Source organism: Pleurodeles waltl, chromosome 4_1 (genome assembly GCF_031143425.1).
Source record: "Pleurodeles waltl isolate 20211129_DDA chromosome 4_1, aPleWal1.hap1.20221129, whole genome shotgun sequence".
Taxonomy (NCBI): Eukaryota; Metazoa; Chordata; class Amphibia; order Caudata; family Salamandridae; genus Pleurodeles; species Pleurodeles waltl.
The window spans coordinates 772206103-772224564 of NC_090442.1; the positions used below are offsets into that span (position 1 = coordinate 772206103).

The following is an 18462-nucleotide window of genomic DNA, read 5'->3' on the forward strand; positions in this document are numbered from 1 at the left end:
GGGATGTTTGGAGGGGTGGTAATTAATTCTAGGGAATAGCCATTGTGGATAATTGTTGCCCAGTTGTCTGTGGTGATTTTTTGCCAATGAGAGTGGAATTGCTGTAGTCTTCCCCCTCACAGGAGATGTGTGGAGTGGAAGGGAGGGAAGGAAGTCTCTGTTTAGGTTGTGTTGTTGTCTGTTTAGAGGTTTGTAATTGACCTCTATTTCTGAAATATTGACCTCTATAGGATCCTCTAAACCCACCTCGCTGATACTGGGTTTGTTGTCCTTGCAATGTTTGGGAGGTGGAAGCCTCTGAGGATTGTGGCTTAAAACCTCCTCGAAACTGTGGTCTGCGAAAGGAGCCTCTATATGGGGTGGTGTATAAAGCACCCATCGCTTTTGCAGTATCCCAAGTCCTTCCTCAGTTTTTCAATAGTGGTGTCTACTTCTGGGCCAAAGAGGTGCTTTTTATTGAAAGGCATATTAAGTACTGCCTGTTGAATTTCTGGTTTAAAACCAGAGGAGCACAGCCATGCATGTCTTCTGATTGTAATAGCAGTGTTTACACTCCTTGCAGCTGTATCAGCAGCAGCGAGGGCAGATCTTATCTGATTACTGCTGATCGCTTGTCCCCCTTCTATTACATGCTGTGCCCTTTTCTGGTGCTTTTTTGGGAGATGCTGTATAATATCTTGCATTTCATCCCAATGGGCCCTATCATACCTGGCTGGAAGAGCCTGAGAATTTGCAATTCTCCACTGATTTGCTGCTTGTGTAGCAACTCTTTTCCCTGATGCGTCAAATGTTCTACTCTCCTTATCAGGAGGCGGTGTGACTCCTGAAGACTGGCTATTTGCCCTCTTTCTTGCTGCACTGGCTATCACTGAGTCTGGAGGGACCTGGTGAGTGTTGTAATCTGGGTCAGACGGTTCAGGCTTATACTTCTTATCAATTCTAGGGGTGACAATCCTAGCTTTAACAGGCTCGCTAAAATTTGGTCTGTGTGTTTAACCATTCCTGGTAACACTGGGAGACACTGGTACCCAGAATGTGTAGAAGACAGTGTATTAAACAAAAAATCTTATTCTAATGGCTCAGAGTGCATGCTTACTCCATGATAAGCTGCTGCCCTGGATATTATTTTGGTGTATGCAGTGGTGTCTTCTGGAGGAGAAGGTTTTGATGGGTAAATGTCTGGGTCATTGTCCGGGATCAGGGTCATAGAGATCCCATGGGTCTGCCGTACCTCCCTGTGAATATAAAGGATGTGTTGGAGAAGGCAGTGGTGGTGGGCAATTCTGAGGTGAGAAAGAGAGCTGTGGAGATTGAGGAGGAGAAGTATGGAGAGGTAGTGCCTTCTCCTTTTGTTTTTGCACAGAGTCTAGTTCCTCTTGGAAAGCCAGCTTTCTTTTGTTTTTTAAAGGAGGTGCAGAGGTGATTCTTCCGGTCTCCTTTTGAATATGGATTCTGGACTCTCTCTCATTCATAACCTGTAATATTGGTTCAATCTCAGGCTTTTCCTCAGAAGTCTTATGAGATTCCATGATTGGTCTTGTAATCTGTCTTAGTTTTTTGGAAAGTCCTTGTTCCTCTGTGTAAGGAAATGCCTCCTTGGCATGGTTACCCCCTGACGTTTTGCCTTTGCTGATGCTAAGTTATGATTTGAAAGTGTGCTGGGACCCTGCTAACCAGGCCCTAGCACCAGTGTTCTTTCCCTAAACTGTACCTTTGTCTCCACAACTGGCACAACTCTGGCACTCAGGTAAGTCCCTTGTAACTGGTACCCCTGGTACCAAGGGCCCTGATGCCAGGGAAGGTCTCTAAGGGCTGCAGCATGTCCTATGCCACCCTGGGGACCCCTCACTCAGCACATGCACACTGCTTCACAGCTTGTGTGTGCTGGTGGGGAGAAAATGACTCAGTTGACATGGCACTCCCCCCAGAGTGCCATGCCAACCTCACACTGCCTGTGGCATAGGTAAGTCACCCCTCTAGCAGGCCTTACAGCCCTAAGGCAGTGTGTCCTATACCACAGTTGAGGGCATATGTGCATGAGCACTATGCCCCTACAGTGTCTAAGCAAAACCTTAGACATTGTAACTGCAGGGTAGCCATAAACGTATATGGTCTGGGAGTTTGTCAAACACGAACTCCACAGTACCATAATGGCTACACTGAAAACTGGGAAGTTTGGTATCAAACTTCTCAGCACAATAAATGCACACTGATGATATTGTACATTTTATTGTGAAATACACCCCAGAGGGCATCTCAGAGATGCCCCCTGAAAACATACCGGACTTCCAGTGTGGGCTGACTAGTTTTTGCCAGCCTGCCACACACCAGACATGTTGCTGACCACATGGGGAGAGTGCCTTTGTCACTCTGTGGCTAGTAACAAAGGCTGTACTGGGTGGAGGTGCTTCTCACCTCCCCCTGCAGGAACTGTAACACCTGGCGGTGAGCCTCAAAGGCTCACCCCCTTTGTTACTGCACCCCAGGGCACTCCAGCTAGTGGAGATGCCCGCCCCCTCCGGCCACGGCCCCACTCTTGGCGGCAAGGCTGGAGGAGATAATGAGAAAAACAAGGAAGAGTCACTGGCCAGTCAGGACAGCCCCTAAGGTGTCCTGAGCTGAGGTGACTGACTTTTCGAAATCCTCCATCTTGCAGATGGAGGATTCCCCCAATAGGATTAGGGATGTGCCCCCCTCCCCTCAGGGAGGAGGCACAAAGAGGGTGTAGCCACCCTCAGGGCTAGTAGCCATTGGCTACTAACCCCCCAGACCTAAACACACCCCTAAATTGAGTATTTAGGGGCTCCCAGAACCAGCAAGATAGATTCCTGCAACCTGAAGATGAAGAAGGACTGCTGACCTGAAAGCCCTGAAGAGAAGACAGAGACACCAACTGCTTTGGCCCCAGCCCAACCGGCCTGTCTCCCCACTTCAAGAAAAACTGCAACAGCGACGCGTTCCAAAGGGTCCAGCGACCTCGGACGCCTCAGAGGACTACCCTGCATCTAAAAGGAGCAAGAACTCCCGAGGACAGCGGCTCTGCTCCAAAGAAGAAACATCTTTGAAACAAAGAAGCAACTTTTAAAGACAACACGTTTCCCGTCGGAAGCGTGAGACTTTGCAGTCTGCACCCGACGCCCCCGGCTCGACCTGCGGAGAAACAACACTACAGGGAGGACTCCCCGGCGACTGCGACCCTGTGAGTAGCCAGAGTTGACCCCCCTGAGCGACGCCTGCAGAGGGAATCCAGAGGTTCCCCCTGACCGCGACTGCCTGCTTCTAAGAACCAGACGCCTGGTAAAGACCCTGCACCCGCAGCCCCCAGGACCTGAAGGATCCGACCTCCAGTGCAGAAGCGACCCCCAGGTGGCCCTCTCCCTTGCCCAGGTGGTAGCTACCCCGAGGAGCCCCCCCCCCCCCCCCTTGCCTGCCTACTTCGCTGAAGAGACCCCAGGGTCTCCCATTGGACTCCATTGCAAACCCAATGCCTGTTTGCACTCTGCACCCGGCCGCCCCGTGCCGCTGAGGGTGTACTTTTTGTGCTTACTTGTGTCCCCCCCCACCCCCGTGCCCTACAAAACCTCCTGGTCTGCCCTACGAAGACGCGGGTACTTACCTGCTGGCAGACTGGAACCGGGGCACCCCCTTCTCCATTGAAGCCTATGCGTTTTGGGCACCACTTTGACCTCAGCACCTGACCGGCCCTGAGCTACTGGTGTGGTAACTTTGGGGTTGCCCTGAACCCCCAACGGTGGGCTACCTTGGACCCAACTTTGAACCCTGTAGGTGGTTTACTTACCTGCAAAACTAAAACACTTAACTCCCCCAGGAACTGTTGAAAATTGTACTGTCTAGTTTTAAAATAGCTTATTACCATTTTTGTGAAAACTGTACATGCTATTTTGCTGATTCAACGTTCCTAAGTTACCTAAGCGAAATACCTTTCATTTGAAGTATTACTTGTAAATCTTGAGCCAGTGGTTCTTAAAATAAACTAAGAAAATATATTTTTCTATTTAAAAACCTATTGGCCTGGAGTAAGTCTTTGAGTGTGTGTTCCTCATTTATTGCCTGTGTGTGTACAACAAATGCTCAACACTACCCTCTGATAAGCCTACTGCTCGACCACACTACCACAAAATAGAGCATTAGAATTATCTCTTTTTGCCACTATCTTACCTCTAAGGGAAACCCTTGGACTCTGTGCACACTATTTCTTACTTTGAAATAGTATATACAGAGCCAACTTCCTACAGTTGGCGAGCCCAGGTTGGTGATTTGAGTATTAGTTTGAGTCTGTTTTGACTTAGTTTGTTTACCAGATAAGGAATGGGTGGGAGAGGGGGAAAAGCGTAAGCAAATATCCCTGACCAATTGATCCATAACGCATTGCCCTTGGATTGAGGGTGTGGGTACCTGGATGCGAAGTTTTGGCATTTTGCATTTTCTTTTGTTGCGAATAGGTCTATTTTTGGTGTTCCCCAGCGTAGGAAGTGATAATGTAGGATCTGGGGATGAATTTCCCATTCGTGTGTTTGCTGGTGATCCCGACTCAGATTGTCTGCTAACTGGTTCTGAATGCCTGGAATGTATTGTGCTATTGGGCGAATGGGATTGTGAATTGCCAATGGCAATTTTTTTGTGCTAAGAGACACAGTTGTGACGAGTGTGTCCCTCCTTGTTTGTTGAGATAATACATTATTGTCATGTTGTCGGTTCTGACAAGAATGTGTTTGGGGACTATTAGTGGTTGAAATGCTTTTAATGCTTTTTAATGCTAGAAACACTGCCAACAGTTCCAAATGATTTATGTGAAGTTGTTTTTGTTGATTGTCCCATTGACCATGTATGCTGTGCTTGTTGAGGTGTGCTCCCCACCCCATCATGGAAGCATCTGTTGTGATCACATCTTGAGGCACTGGGTCCTGGAATGGCCACCCTTGGTTTAAATTTATAGGGTTCCACCATTGAAGCGAGAAGTGTGTCTGGCGGTCTATCAACACTAGATCTTGAAGTTGACCCTGTGCTTGTGTCCACTGTTTTGCTAGGCGTTTGGGACCATGGCTATGCATGAAGATATCATGCCTAGAAGTTTCATTACAAACCTTACTGGGTAGTGTTGGTTTGACTGTATGCTGGATGTTATATTTTGGAACGCTTGGACCCTTTGTGGACTTGGAGTGGCAATCGCTTTTTGTGTGTTGAGTGTTGCTCCCAAGTATTGTTGTATTTGGGATGGCTGCAGATGTGATTGATACTCCTTGTGAGTGGATGTTAATATGTTGAATAAAAAATCATCCTCAATGAGATCTGCATGCAACTGCACATTGTGATATGCAACTGCCCTAGCTATGACCTGATTGTAGGTAGTAGTATCTTCATGTGCAGATGGCCTAGCGGGGTATGAATCAGGATCATTGGAAGGTATGGGATCTGAATCATATAAATCCCATGGATCTACGTTGCAATGAGTGTCACCTAAATTATCCCCATGCACAAAGATAGCGGATTGTGGAGAAAATTGTGTAGGAGGAGGTGGTGGTGGTGGTGAAGCAGGAAATAAAGGAAAATGTGGGGATGAAGGCTGTTTTATTTCCTTTGGTTTCTTCTTATACTTAAATATCTTAGCAGGTGGAGGCCCAGCTTCTAAAGTCTCTTAGAAAGTTAACCTTTTCTTCGTTCTAGGAGGAGAAACAATAATCCTTCAGGTGTCTTTGACTATCTGGAATTTGCGCTGTCCATTACTTCTAATTTGGACCTTATTTCCGAAGACTCCTCAGTAGTCGGAGCATATTTTCCATCCACAGGTTTCAGCTCCGAACGTTTGGAGACCGAATATTTTAGTTGGGCCGAGAATGATGGCTCCGGAGACAATAGCAGTTTTTTCGGCTCCAAGGTGGAAGTCTCCGCTTTTCTACTCAATCCTGAAACAGGTGTGGCACGCTGTTCGGTCGGCACCGAATGCACTTTGGTCTGTTTCGGTGCCAAACCTGAGGGTTGGTCATCTGCATGTGTTTTTCGGGTCCGACCTTGGCCGGCAAGCAGTGGTGGACCCAAGACCAGTGCTGACATCTTTTTGGTTGTCTTTAGGTGATGGGAAGGGGCTGATGTACTCATGTACTGCGCTGCTGGAATCGATTGGCTGTCCCCATCCGAGTCTCAATCTGAATCAGAGTCAGCAATGAAAATTGCAGCTTGAGCTAGTTCTTCTCCGAAAATGTCAGGCGCTTGTTCCGATGACTTGAAACCCATCTCCACCCGATGTGCTCTTCGATCCCTAAGAGTTTTCTTAGAATGGAAGGATCAACACGCTTCACAGCTTTCTTCTCTGTGATCCGGAGAAAGACAGAGGTTGCACACCGAGTGCTGGTCGGTGTATGGGAACTTGGTGTGACAGAGGTCATAAGCTAAATGAAGTCCGTTCCATCAGCCTGACATTGTTCGACAACCACGAGTCAAAGTGCGGTCACCCAAAAAGGGCGTTTAATCGACCCCAACGAATACAATCAGATCAAATATAAGTGAGAAAATGAGATCAAGAACTGTACCGACTTTTATAGAAAGAAGAGGGACTTTCAGATGGTACCAAACTGAGATCTACCGGAGCGACAGGAAACACGTCCAAACCCAACGGCGGAAAGAAAACATTTTAACAAAGGATTCGATGACCACACGCAATATCACCAAGAGGAGAAGCTCAGTCATTGCACCCCAATGTCGGAAGATCATCAACAGCCCCTTAGAGTCCGCCACCTTCCTGGAGAGCTGGAAACACGCTGAGATCAACGCCATCCTCAAAAAATCCAAGGCGGACCCAAAGGACCTCAAGAACTTACAGCCTATCTCCCTGCTCCCCTTCCCGGCAAAAGTCATCAAGAAGACCGTCAACAGACAACTAACCCGCTTCCTAGAGGAGAACCGCAGCCTGGACCCTTCCCAATCCGGATTCCGCAGCAACCACAGTACCAAAACCACCCTCATCGCTGCCACCGAGGACATCAGAACCATACTGGACAGCGGCGAAACCGCTGCCCTCATCCTCCTGGACCTCTCGGCCACGTTCAACACTGTGCCACCACACCCTACGCTCACGCCTCAGCAATGCTGGAATCCGCGACAGAGCCCTGGACCGGGTCACCTCCTTTCTCATCGGGAGAACCCAGAGAGTTCGCCTCCCCCTATTCTGCTCGGAGGCCACTGAAATCATCTGCGGTGTACCCCAGGGTTCGTCCCTCAGCCTGACCCTCTTCAACGTCTACAAGGCCCCGCTCGCTAACATTGCCCGATCCCACAACCTCAACATCACTTCATAGGCCGACGACACCCAGCTGATCCTCTACCTCACCAAGGACTCCGCCAAGACCTACCTCCACGAACGAATGAAGGCCATCGCCAAATGGATGAAGAGCAACTGCCTTAAACTCAATTCCAATAGGACGGAAGTCCTCATCTTCGGCTCCACTCCCTCTGCAAGGGATGACTCCTGGTGGCCTCCCACTCTTGGAACCGCTCTGACTCCCACCAACCACGCACACAACCTAGGATTCATCTTGGTCCCCTCACTATCCCTGACCCAACAAGTCAATGCCATCTCCTCCTCCTGCTTCAACACCCTCTGCATGCTCTGAAAGATCTACAAATGGATACCCACCAAAACCAGAAGAACAGTCACCGTAGCCCTCGTAAGCAGCAAACTGGACTACTGCAATGCCCTCTATGCAGGAACCATAGCTTAACTCCAGAAGAGGCTGCAATGCATCCAGAATGCCTCTGCACGCCTCATCCTGGACATCCCCCACCACTGCCACATCACAGACCACCTGAAAAACCTGCACTGGCTCCCAGTCAACAAGAGAATCACCTTTCAAACTCCTCACCCACTCACAAAGCACTGCACAACACCGGGCCAGAATACCTCAACAGATGACTCTCCTACACCCCGACCGGGTATCTCCGCTCCGCCGTCCTCGCAACCGTCCCACGTGTCCGCAGAACTGCAACCGGCGGTAGATCATTCTTGCACCTCGCCACCAAAACGTGGAACACTCTTCCCACCCACCCGCGCCAGACCAAAGACGGCCTTACCTTAAGGAAACTTCTCAAGACCTGGCTGTTCCAGCAGTAGCAGCACCTCCCTCTCTCCCACCTTCTCCCTCCGCCCCTCCTCAGCGCCTTGAGACGCTCACAAGTGAGAAGTGCGCTTTACAAATCCCTGATTCACTGACTGATTGATTGAAGTCACTCGATCTTGTGACTCGAAAAACCTTCTTCGAAGAAAAACAACTTGTAACACTCCGAGCCCAACACTAGATGGCAGACGTATGCTACGCAAAGCACGTGTATCTACAGCTACACATGCCATTGAACATATACACACACACACACACACACACACACACACATACAGCATATCTAATCTTCTCAATGTAAATGTGAATGAACCTCATATCTGATCTAAGGCTAGCATCCTGAGTTACATTCATCACCCACCTGTTTGCTGGCTTTATGCCTATGGTGGCCCTGCACACTCTTTGCACCCTTCATTCACTATAAGAAATAACATGAGAAAATGTCCTTGCCTAGACTGCTATTGCTTCATGATGTGACCTGGGAGTCAGTGAGACAAAGTGACTACATGGTCCTGCCTGGAACCTGAAGGAATTATACTTGAAGATGACATTGGAAATTCAGTGAGTAGCCATGTCACACAACAATGAACACTCATTTGGCTTTTTCAATTAATTGTCGCTTATCCAGGTGATCTAGGGTGATTTACAATGTTCACTACCAACTGAAGTGACTGACTGTGAGGGTAGATAGATTGAACCACTGGCTTGTGCCAGACACAGTTTGGAAGGGGGTCAGGGCAAAGGTCTCATGAGGGTTATTAGCCCCAACAGTGAAGGCTGACGTTGTTTGCCATTGGTCTCTGTCAAGCCATGGCTCTGTAACCTTAGCCAAGAACAACACTTTCTGCACTTGATTCTTAGGGTAGCAAGGGTAAGGAATAACAGGTTTAGCTAATAATTAGTATTAGGGGAAACCTTGCAGAACCAAAATAAAATAACATACCATCCAGCACACTGCTTATATATTATGTAAAAACAAAAGTAAATTAATCAAACAGCAGAACAAAGTATTTCAGAATTTACCAGAAATTACATGCATGGCTGCAAACTAAGCTGGGTTAAACAGTGAGGCGCTACATCCTTTCTTCCAATTATCCTCCCAGTATCCTACTTCCTCTCGCTATGGTTGAGACCCTGTATCTACAACCGCCCACGTACTATGGGTTTAGGCAGAATTAGGGGCAGATGGCTCAAACCTTCTCACAGGTCAACTGTCCAACTCAGTTCAATGTCTCTTCACCCTTTCACCAAAAAGATTTAGTGGTGTCTTTTAGTTGAAGGTTTGTCTGCAAACGGTTAATCTCTTATTGAAGGTATAGGCTAAGCCTTGTGATATACTAGCTGGTTATTGCAGCAGTTAAGCTTCCTCAGGGCAGCAGCTCTTCTTCTGCAGGTGTCAACCCTGAAACCTTGCTCAGGACCATGTTCGTGCTGTGTCTGGTGAGGCAGATCTATGAGGTACATCTGCACAGTAGCACTTTTCTTCTGCAATGGCAGTCATCCAGGTCAGCTGCCGACAGGTGTTCTGGTGTGGCAGTTGCAAACTTAAGGTCAACTTCACTGGGGTGGAGTATTTCTGGATGTTGCAGAATCTGGTCGACCAGGGCTTCCCACTTTGTTGAATAATTGACTTTTATTCACAGCAACATCACAACCAGACTATTACGTCCAAAGAAACTGCTGGATGACGTGGATACTTGTTCTGGTACACTTTCATGCAGCCTACATGGAAACTGCAGAGTGACCGAGGGTCCCCTCCACAATGTGAGTCACTCCTAGTTTCACTTTCTGGGCAAGTCTGCTTTCTTTGGGAGCTCTTTTATGTGCCAAGAATGTACTGGGCTTCTCCTTCTGGATAGTTTCAACTCCTGCAGGACCAGGCACACATCTCAGACAACCGGCTACTAGGCACTGCAGGCAGATCATCAGCTACTCCAGCGGAAAATGCAAACTTAGACTAAATGTCAGGCAGACACCAGCCCAGACTACACAGCAGTTCTCTGGAGAGCTCTTCCTTCCTTAGTCAAGTACAAAGTGGGGTGGTCTGGTTCACTCTTTTTTTCTTCCAGAAAAGAGATGTGGACCCACTGCTTGATGTTTTAAAACAGGTTTATGATGGCTCTCTTTCAAATCTCATTATCGTGCTGTTCTCCATACACAGGTTTTTGTGCAAAGTGGTGGCTTACACAGCAGGTAGCAAGGGGCTGGCTCTAATCAGGTGTATTCAAAACGTGGGCAACATTAAATGTGAGATTTCTTCCCCTGGCTTTTATCATCTTTCATGAAACATTAATCACAGACAAACAAGAGGACAGGTCCTGCCTATAAACATTCCTCACCTTGAGCAACAGAAACTGCTATCCCACTCCTCATCCTCTACCATGTACCAAATGGCTGTGCTCAGGAAGAGCTAACACACAGCCTGTTGCTAACAAAAGTCCTCACTGAATTGCTAAAGGTAGCCCTGCATTTAGCATCTGGATCTTCAGCTACAGGAATGAAGGCAATACACTTCCACTGTCCGGGGGAAGCAGCACCCATTCTCCATGTTGTCCATGCTAAAACCAGGGACAGCAAAATGGATTCTATTGGTTTCAGACAGAGTACTACCACTATACACATGCTACAAACTCACTGCACTTACACTCTCTTGACAAGCACACAGAATCCCAGAGCAAGGAGCTGGGTTTCTCATATACCAGCAGAACTTCACACATGAGCTGGTACGCTTGCCTCTCCTTATGCCAGAGAAAAAGGTTTGGTCAATCTACTTATTTAAGGAATAGGGGACACTGCAACCACCACTTTACTAGTGCACCACTTTTGAGTCACAGAACAGGTTCTGGGCTTTGCATTACCAGGGGCAGGCCTGAGACACTGTATACACGGTAGACCATTATGACACCAAGGTCAAGATATACATCAGGAAGTCAGCTTCAGATGCAGTCAAGCACTCAGGAAATCGTCCCATGCACCATGCAGTAACATACCAACCCCTACAGCTTAGATGTAGTTTTGCCTCTAGAGACCGGAGTTAGATAGGCAGGTAGTGCTAAGATTGACGATGGTAGAGGGAATATGGAGCATGCTTGCAAAAACATTCACCCATGGATCTAAAATGAGGCCTGGAGACCACCATCGTTTTTTGCAGAATCACTGGATTCAATGTTGAACCTCTTAACATCAATAAAGAAAGGTGTACCTAAGGTTAAGTAGAAGTGACTCTGGGTTCTGTTAGTAATATACTGGACACTATAATGAAAAAGATTTCCTTTTATAGTTTTCTCTTCCTCTGGGGTGAATTCCTTCCTTGTCGCTTTCTGTGCTGTGTGGTATCTGTCTGAAAGAACATTCTCAAACATTAAAACTGTCAGACAAACTTGAAATGCAAAGGTCATGCAATCTTATTTTTGATTTTCTTTTCCTGCAATGGGCAATTCACAAAGAATGAAGACAGTGTTTAACAGCCAGATTCTCTCTGACATTAAAATAATACAGAGTAGGTGAACCTATCAAATATGTTAAAGTCTGCTCAGAATCAAAATTCAGAGTGAAACAAGTAAATAAACTGGACAAGGAAAGTGTTCAGAGACGAAGGATGTGCCTTCCAATAATTGTGAAAACACTACTTTCTAGGACAAAGAAGGCACGTGGCTGGCTTAAAGTGATAGTAAAGTGTTTCATCTCTACAGAAACATGCTGCCTATGTGCTAATTTCCCTCATTTTGTTCCTTTTTAAAAAGCTGAATGACAATGTTATTAAAGACATAGCCTTTCAACGTGTTTTAATATTTAATTCACTATGATGAAGAATATGTTCCATCAGAAAGAAATGTATGAAAAAAATGATCACCTTTTTAGAGTATTTTTACCAATGCTGCTTACAATTCAAAGCACCAGAGGCAAATTTTAAATGTTTCCAATTAAGAATAAGTTAGCAGACCACACAAAATTTTGAAAAGCACTCCACTACATATTAATTTAATTCTGCCTGATGTTTATTTTGCCAATGCTTTCAATGCTCAGAGACACAACTACATGGAGCTAATGGGATTCATAAATCATTTAACATGTTTGACAAAGATTTTTAAAGCATCAATACTGCAGTGAGCTGGTTAGAAAAAACTGATGACTAGTGGAAAGGCACATGTGGGCAAAGGTAGTGATGAAACCTTTACACCTAAAAAGAACATGGAGCCGACAACCCTGAGTTAGGCATTCTGCTTTTTAATGAGTCAGAAATCTAACCTATGCTATAGTTTATGCAGTCAGCTCTGCTGACCTACTTGACCAAACTATGTTCTGAGAGAATTGTGTGCTAGTCATGCCCGGGAAAGAATGAGGGGGAATCCACTGAAAGGGAACATGAGAAGCTATGTTGCACAACAGCTTGGAAAAAGCCTGTTGAATCAAGCAAGAAAATATTTATGACTATGTGCCTAGAAGGAACCCCACCTCCTGATGCCCTAAGAGAGGCAGTAAGCCACTGTGATAACACAGAGAATTCTTTAAAACTGGAAGGATAACACCAGAAGCCAACTTCCAGGTCTTCTTCAACTGACAGGTCAAGTCTACATTGCTCATTCTAATATATCATGTTTGGTAAAGGGCAGAATTTGATTACAGCACTGGTATGTTCCCTTTCAAAGAATTAGGCCAAAGCACATTAGAACATCCTGCCATGATCAACACCATTCCTAAAACTAGACTGCATCACCTCAAGGTTGTTCTTGGATGAATCACCAAAGAGCAGAACTTGCTGGGGCTTTTGGACATGTTTGGGAAAATAAATTCACCCAGGAAGAAGCCTGCAAAAACAAGTGTATTCACATTTGCCTTTTTAAACAAAGCTGTTGAATTCCCTGGGGCTATAGACCCAAGGGATGGTTATTCTGCAGAGCAGACTTTGTCTGAGAGTTGCTTTTGGCAAGGAAGTGCATCTATCCGATGTCTGGAACCTAGGCATGGGAGGCAGTGGATCTTAGGTTCAATCCTTCAAACCAGATATAAAACTGGAATGCCAAAAAGACAAAGAATAAATGAGTAAGAAATGAGCTGTAAGTCGCTCCATATTTGCTATAAGGAGAGGCGGCAACATGCATCTAGATGGCCAGGCAGAGCCAACGTTCCCAGGTAGCAAAGATATGTGTGTCTGCAGGGGCTCCAGTGAAGCTCAACAAGCAACTCTCAATGTGCGCAAGCCTCTGTTTTTCGGTTCTATGGCACATGCTCCTTGACTCTCCATCAAAAGGAGTACATCCCATGACACTTGAAAGACAATAACTAGGAATATGAGTAATATTTTCATATATAAATATCATTTTAAACCTTCACCTTTTTGGCTTCCAACATCTTGTTTTCAAAGACATAGGAGATACAGTTCCTCACCACTTCCAGTCGTCGCGCACTGTTTGCCACAGCAGTACCATTTCTGTCAACAATAGCAGCTGGTGCATATGAGAGAGAGAAGCAAGAGACAAAGGTCTGAGTGAGTAAAATGAATAAAGTCACTAAGGGACACAGCATCAAGTAAGGACAGTTACTTACCAGTAAAAATGGGTTTGGGTATTGTAGGTTAACATGCTATGTGATCTTTTGCAGTCTTGTGTTAGGTTCAGAATATTAAATATCTGCTAATCTTCCAAACCTTTTTTGGATTTTGACAAACTGAACGATTGTGATCATGCCCCAAAACCCACAATGAACACGGTCACATACTCCACCTTAAATAATTTAACTTCTCCTTATCAGAATGTGTGTTTGTGCACATGTGGTAATTACAATGAGGAATTTACTAAATAATATTCGTACTGCTTTCCTGGATTTAGGTAAGTAAAAGGTTTATATTTGACACTACAGAAGTACAAGCTATAAACCAATTGTTTTGGATAAGCGAAGTTTCACGTTTTCCAGCATGTTACTGTATATAACATGCTGTGCATAAACTGTAAAGCAGTAACTTAATCCTCTGAAGTGGCATCTTGTTTAAATTAGTGGGAGTTGTAGTAAAAATCTTCACAACTGTCTGATCTGCTTGTGCCTCTTTAAAAATCAGAATATCTCCGCAGTAATTCTCTATGCACATGTAACAAAAACCTACTTTTGATACGTCAGCTAAGATAATGTTTCTCAGAAAAAACACTTTGCCTACTTTTTTTTTTTTTTTACAAATAGTTTGCACCTGTCGTGTCCTTAACGATTAATGTTGTTAGTACATAAATGCTTTTCTACCATAAGTAATTATGAAAGGATCTCAGCTACGTTTTATTGATTATTTTAAAATAATGGTAACTTGATGGACTGACTGATATAAAAGTGAGAGACCATCTATGGTAAAAAAAAAAGTGTGGATAAGTGAGCAGGACTACCCTGTCCTTCTGTACCTGTAAATATGGCTTACCTCTGAATACTAGTTGTCTGTAATGTTTGTTTCCTTTGTAATTGAGGTTTTGGTGTCTAAGATGTAGTGTCTGATATGAGCGGTGCAGGTCTCTGTGGGTGCACTGAAAAATAGGATTCTCTAGGATCTGAACACTTGCCCTGGAATGGGACTGGCTCTGTTTCTTTCATTCACATCTGTAATGCTGAACCGTTCCATATCCTTCTGAGAACAGTCATTGTGGTATCTGTTTCAGGGGATGTGATGAGACTTTAAAGATATATAAATAGTAATTTCCTGAACCCAACCATAGATGGCAAGAGAAAGAACAGCGTATGATGTGCAACATATGTGCAATCAGTAACAGAAGCAGGAAAAACAATCACTTTGACAATGACTAACATGCACTTAGTTTCTGTGTAATATAAAATCCGTGTCAATTAGATTGCAGAGTAGAGGTGGACAGAACTTGCAGAGTTTCATTCCTTGGAATTTTGCGGAGTTACATGAAACTCCAGAAAGATTCCTCGGTGTTACATGAACGGGGGAAATCGGCACATCGCACTACTCCCACTCATTTTTAGCACCAAGAACTTGTTCTGTGTTGAAAAATCAGCATGAATGGCACCAAGGGGCTCACCGGAGGGCATTGCTGCTTGAGCAGATATTCAACTTGAGCAGCAGCTTTCTCCCCGCGAACAGTCTGACCGTCTGTGACTATTTGCAGTGAGAAAATCTCAGCTGGAGCCCCGCTAGTGCCTGAAAATCGCACTAGGGTACACCAATTCTCACTCATATTCACCAACTTACTGTTGGCGAGCCGTGTGCGAGAAATACTTCACCATGCGGGGCTTGGCGGAATTAGGCCAGAATTCTGCATTACAAGGGCAACGTGGAGTGGCCAAAATGCCACCAATTCTGCAGGCAGAGCGGAATTTCCCACCCACTCCTACTGCAGAGGTACTGGTACAGGCCCTATGCCATTATTGGTAAAGAACAGTAACTTTATAGGATACTGCTCAGTAAAAAGTGGCCACTACACTAAGAAAAAGCTTTACACACTGAACCTGCCTCTTTCCCCACACTACACCCATAGGTTGTGCATCAAATTTGGTTTGTTACTCCCAGCATACCACAAGGTTGCCTGTACAGGGGAGATTCTCAAATTGCACCCCCATTCAGAGTCAAAAGTGGCTACAGATCTCTTGTAAGACTGAAGGTATACTGAGTGTTTGTGGTGGCTGATTGCATAGCGCAAGAAAGGGGGCGATATAACACCCATAATTAAATTCTGTTCAGTCCCCTGTAACTGGGCTCTTTCATTTCATCCTACCTGTTGGTTTAGGGACATGTGGCACTGTGCGTAGTGTGTTTATAATGTTAGGTTATGTAGGTGCATCCATGTACTCCCTCACCAGGAGAACTATACTCTCTATTTCTCTATTAACAGTACATTGAACATTTAGCACCTGCCATTTCAAATCCTTTATATAAATGCTGGGGAAATACTCCCAAAACTGGATGGCCTACTCAAATTCATCAACTGGCCCCTTATAAAAGGCATCTTCCTAAAAGCCCTCAAGACAGGCCAGATCATTACAGTCCTTAAGAAAACTACATTAGACCCAAATGTCCTTGCCAACTACTGGCTCATCACTCACCTAGCCCCAATTGGCAAGTCTAATGAAAAAGCTATCTACACAAAAGTATGAGATAACATCAGCAGCCACTCCTGCATAAGCATCAATCTGGCTTCAGATCACACCGCGGGATGAAGACACTTTCATATAAATCACTGACAGCAATGCCCATATGAAAACAAAGATGGCCCCTACCTCTTGACAGTAGGTAGTTCTAAATACACCAGCATAAAGCTCTACTAGAAAAACCTACAATGCTCCAGATATCCAAGGCCTCAAATGCTGCCAGACTTGGATGTCCAGCACCTACCTGATGCTCAGTGCCACTAACACTGTAATCCTACTAGTCACCAAAAATAACAAGCAACAACTATTCCAAAAAGGCTCAATGATATGAACCTTGATGTACTCAAACCCCAACGTTTACTCAATGTCAAGTCACTCAGATTCACCTTGGGCATTGAACTGACCTTAAGGAACAAACCATCAAAAAAAAACAAGATAGCCTGGTATCGGTGCCCTGTACTGAAGAAAGTAAAGGCATTCCTGTAGGAAGCTGGCTATTTATGTAGTGAACCAAATGAAAGGGGACAACATGCAGACAGTCCAGACGACCCCAATTGGTTTACAGGGCTTAAAATAATAAATTCAAATGATCTCCTTTGTGATAGTGTCTAGGCTTATCAGAGGGTAGTGCTAAGCACATGTTAACTACACAAACCCAATAAATCTGACACACTCAAGAAAAAAACTCAAGACCAATGTTTAGAAAAATTATTGTTAATTTTATAGAATGTTTCAACACCAGAAAAACTTCAAAAGAATGTAATGAAAATGTCACTTACCCAGTGTACATCTGTTCGTGGCATCAGTCGCTGGAGATTCACATGTTCTGCATAGCTCGCCATCTGGTGTTGGGTCGGAGTGTTACAAGTTGTTTTTCTTCTAAGAAGTCTTTCGAGTCACGGGAACGAGTGACTCCTCCTTCTGTCTCCATTGCGCATGGGCGTCGACTCCATCTTCGATTGTTTTCCCCGCAGAGGGTGAGGTAGGAGTTGTATTGTAGTAATAGTGCCCATGCAATGGAGTGACTAAGTATGTACCTATTTAAGGCTAAAATAATATATATACAAATATACAAAGTTGAAGCTAACTTCCTAATTGCTACAGGCTCCCGGGGAGGTGGGTGGGCACATGTGAATCTCCAGCGACTGATGCCACGAACAGATGTACACTGGGTAAGTGACATTTTCAGTTCGATGGCATCTGTCGCTGTAGATACACATGTTCTGCATAGACTAGTAAGCAGTTATCTCCCCAAAAGCGGTGGTTCAGCCTGTAGGAATGGAAGTGGTTTGAAATAACGTTCTTAACACGGCTTGACCTACTGTGGCTTGCTGTGCGGATAGCACGTGTACACAGTAGTGCTTGGTGAACGTGTGTGGAGTAGACCATGTGGCTGCCTTACATATTTCTTGCATTGGGATGTTTCCTAGAAAGGCCATGGTAGCACCTTTTTTTCTGGTTGAGTGTGCCCTTGGTGTAATGGGCAGTTGTCGTTTTGCTTTAAGGTAGCAGATTTGGATGCATTTAACTATCCATCTGGCTATACCTTGTTTTGATATTGGGTTTCCTGCATGAGGTTTTTGGAATGCAATAAATAGTTGTTTAGTCTTTCTGATGTTTTTCGTTCTGTCAATGTAGTACATTAATGCTCTTTTGACATCTAATGTATGTAGTGCCCTCTCAGCTACGGAATCTGGCTGTGGGAAGAACACTGGTAGTTCCACTGTTTGATTTAGGTGGAACGGTGAAATAACCTTTGGTAAAAATTTAGGATTAGTCCTTAGGACGACTTTATTTTTGTGTAGTTGTATAAAAGGTTCTTGTATTGTAAACGCCTGAATTTCGCTTACTCTTCTTAGAGATGTAATGGCGATGAGAAATGCAACCTTCCAGGTTAGGAACTGTATTTCGCAAGAGTGCATGGGTTCAAAAGGTGGACCCATGAGTCTTGTTAAGACAACATTTAAGTTCCATGAAGGAACAGGTGGTGTTCTTGGTGGTATAATTCTTTTAAGCCCTTCCATGAATGCTTTAATGACTGGTACCCTATATAGGGAAGTTGAATAGGTAGTCTGCAGGTAAGCAGATATTGCCGCAAGGTGTATTTTAATGGAAGAGAAGGCTAGGCTAGATTTTTGTAAGTGAAGCAAGTAACCCACTACATCCTTTGGAGTTGCGTGTATAGGTTGGATCTGATTATGATGGCAGTAGCAGACAAACCTCTTCCATTTACTTGCATAGCAGTGCC

At 45.0% G+C, this 18462-nt stretch overlaps 1 protein-coding gene across 11 annotated transcripts in view; it reads right to left on the reverse strand.

Annotated features, from left to right (window-relative positions):
* SBF1 (SET binding factor 1) overlaps nucleotides 1-18462 on the reverse strand; it is a 1129538-nt gene that overhangs the window by 643337 nt on the left and 467739 nt on the right. For all 11 annotated transcript variants that reach the window (XM_069229431.1, XM_069229429.1, XM_069229425.1 and 8 more), the window contains exon 15: nucleotides 13464-13576. In XM_069229431.1, the coding sequence (XP_069085532.1) occupies nucleotides 13464-13576 (113 nt within the window). The remainder of the gene's footprint in view (nucleotides 1-13463; nucleotides 13577-18462) is intronic.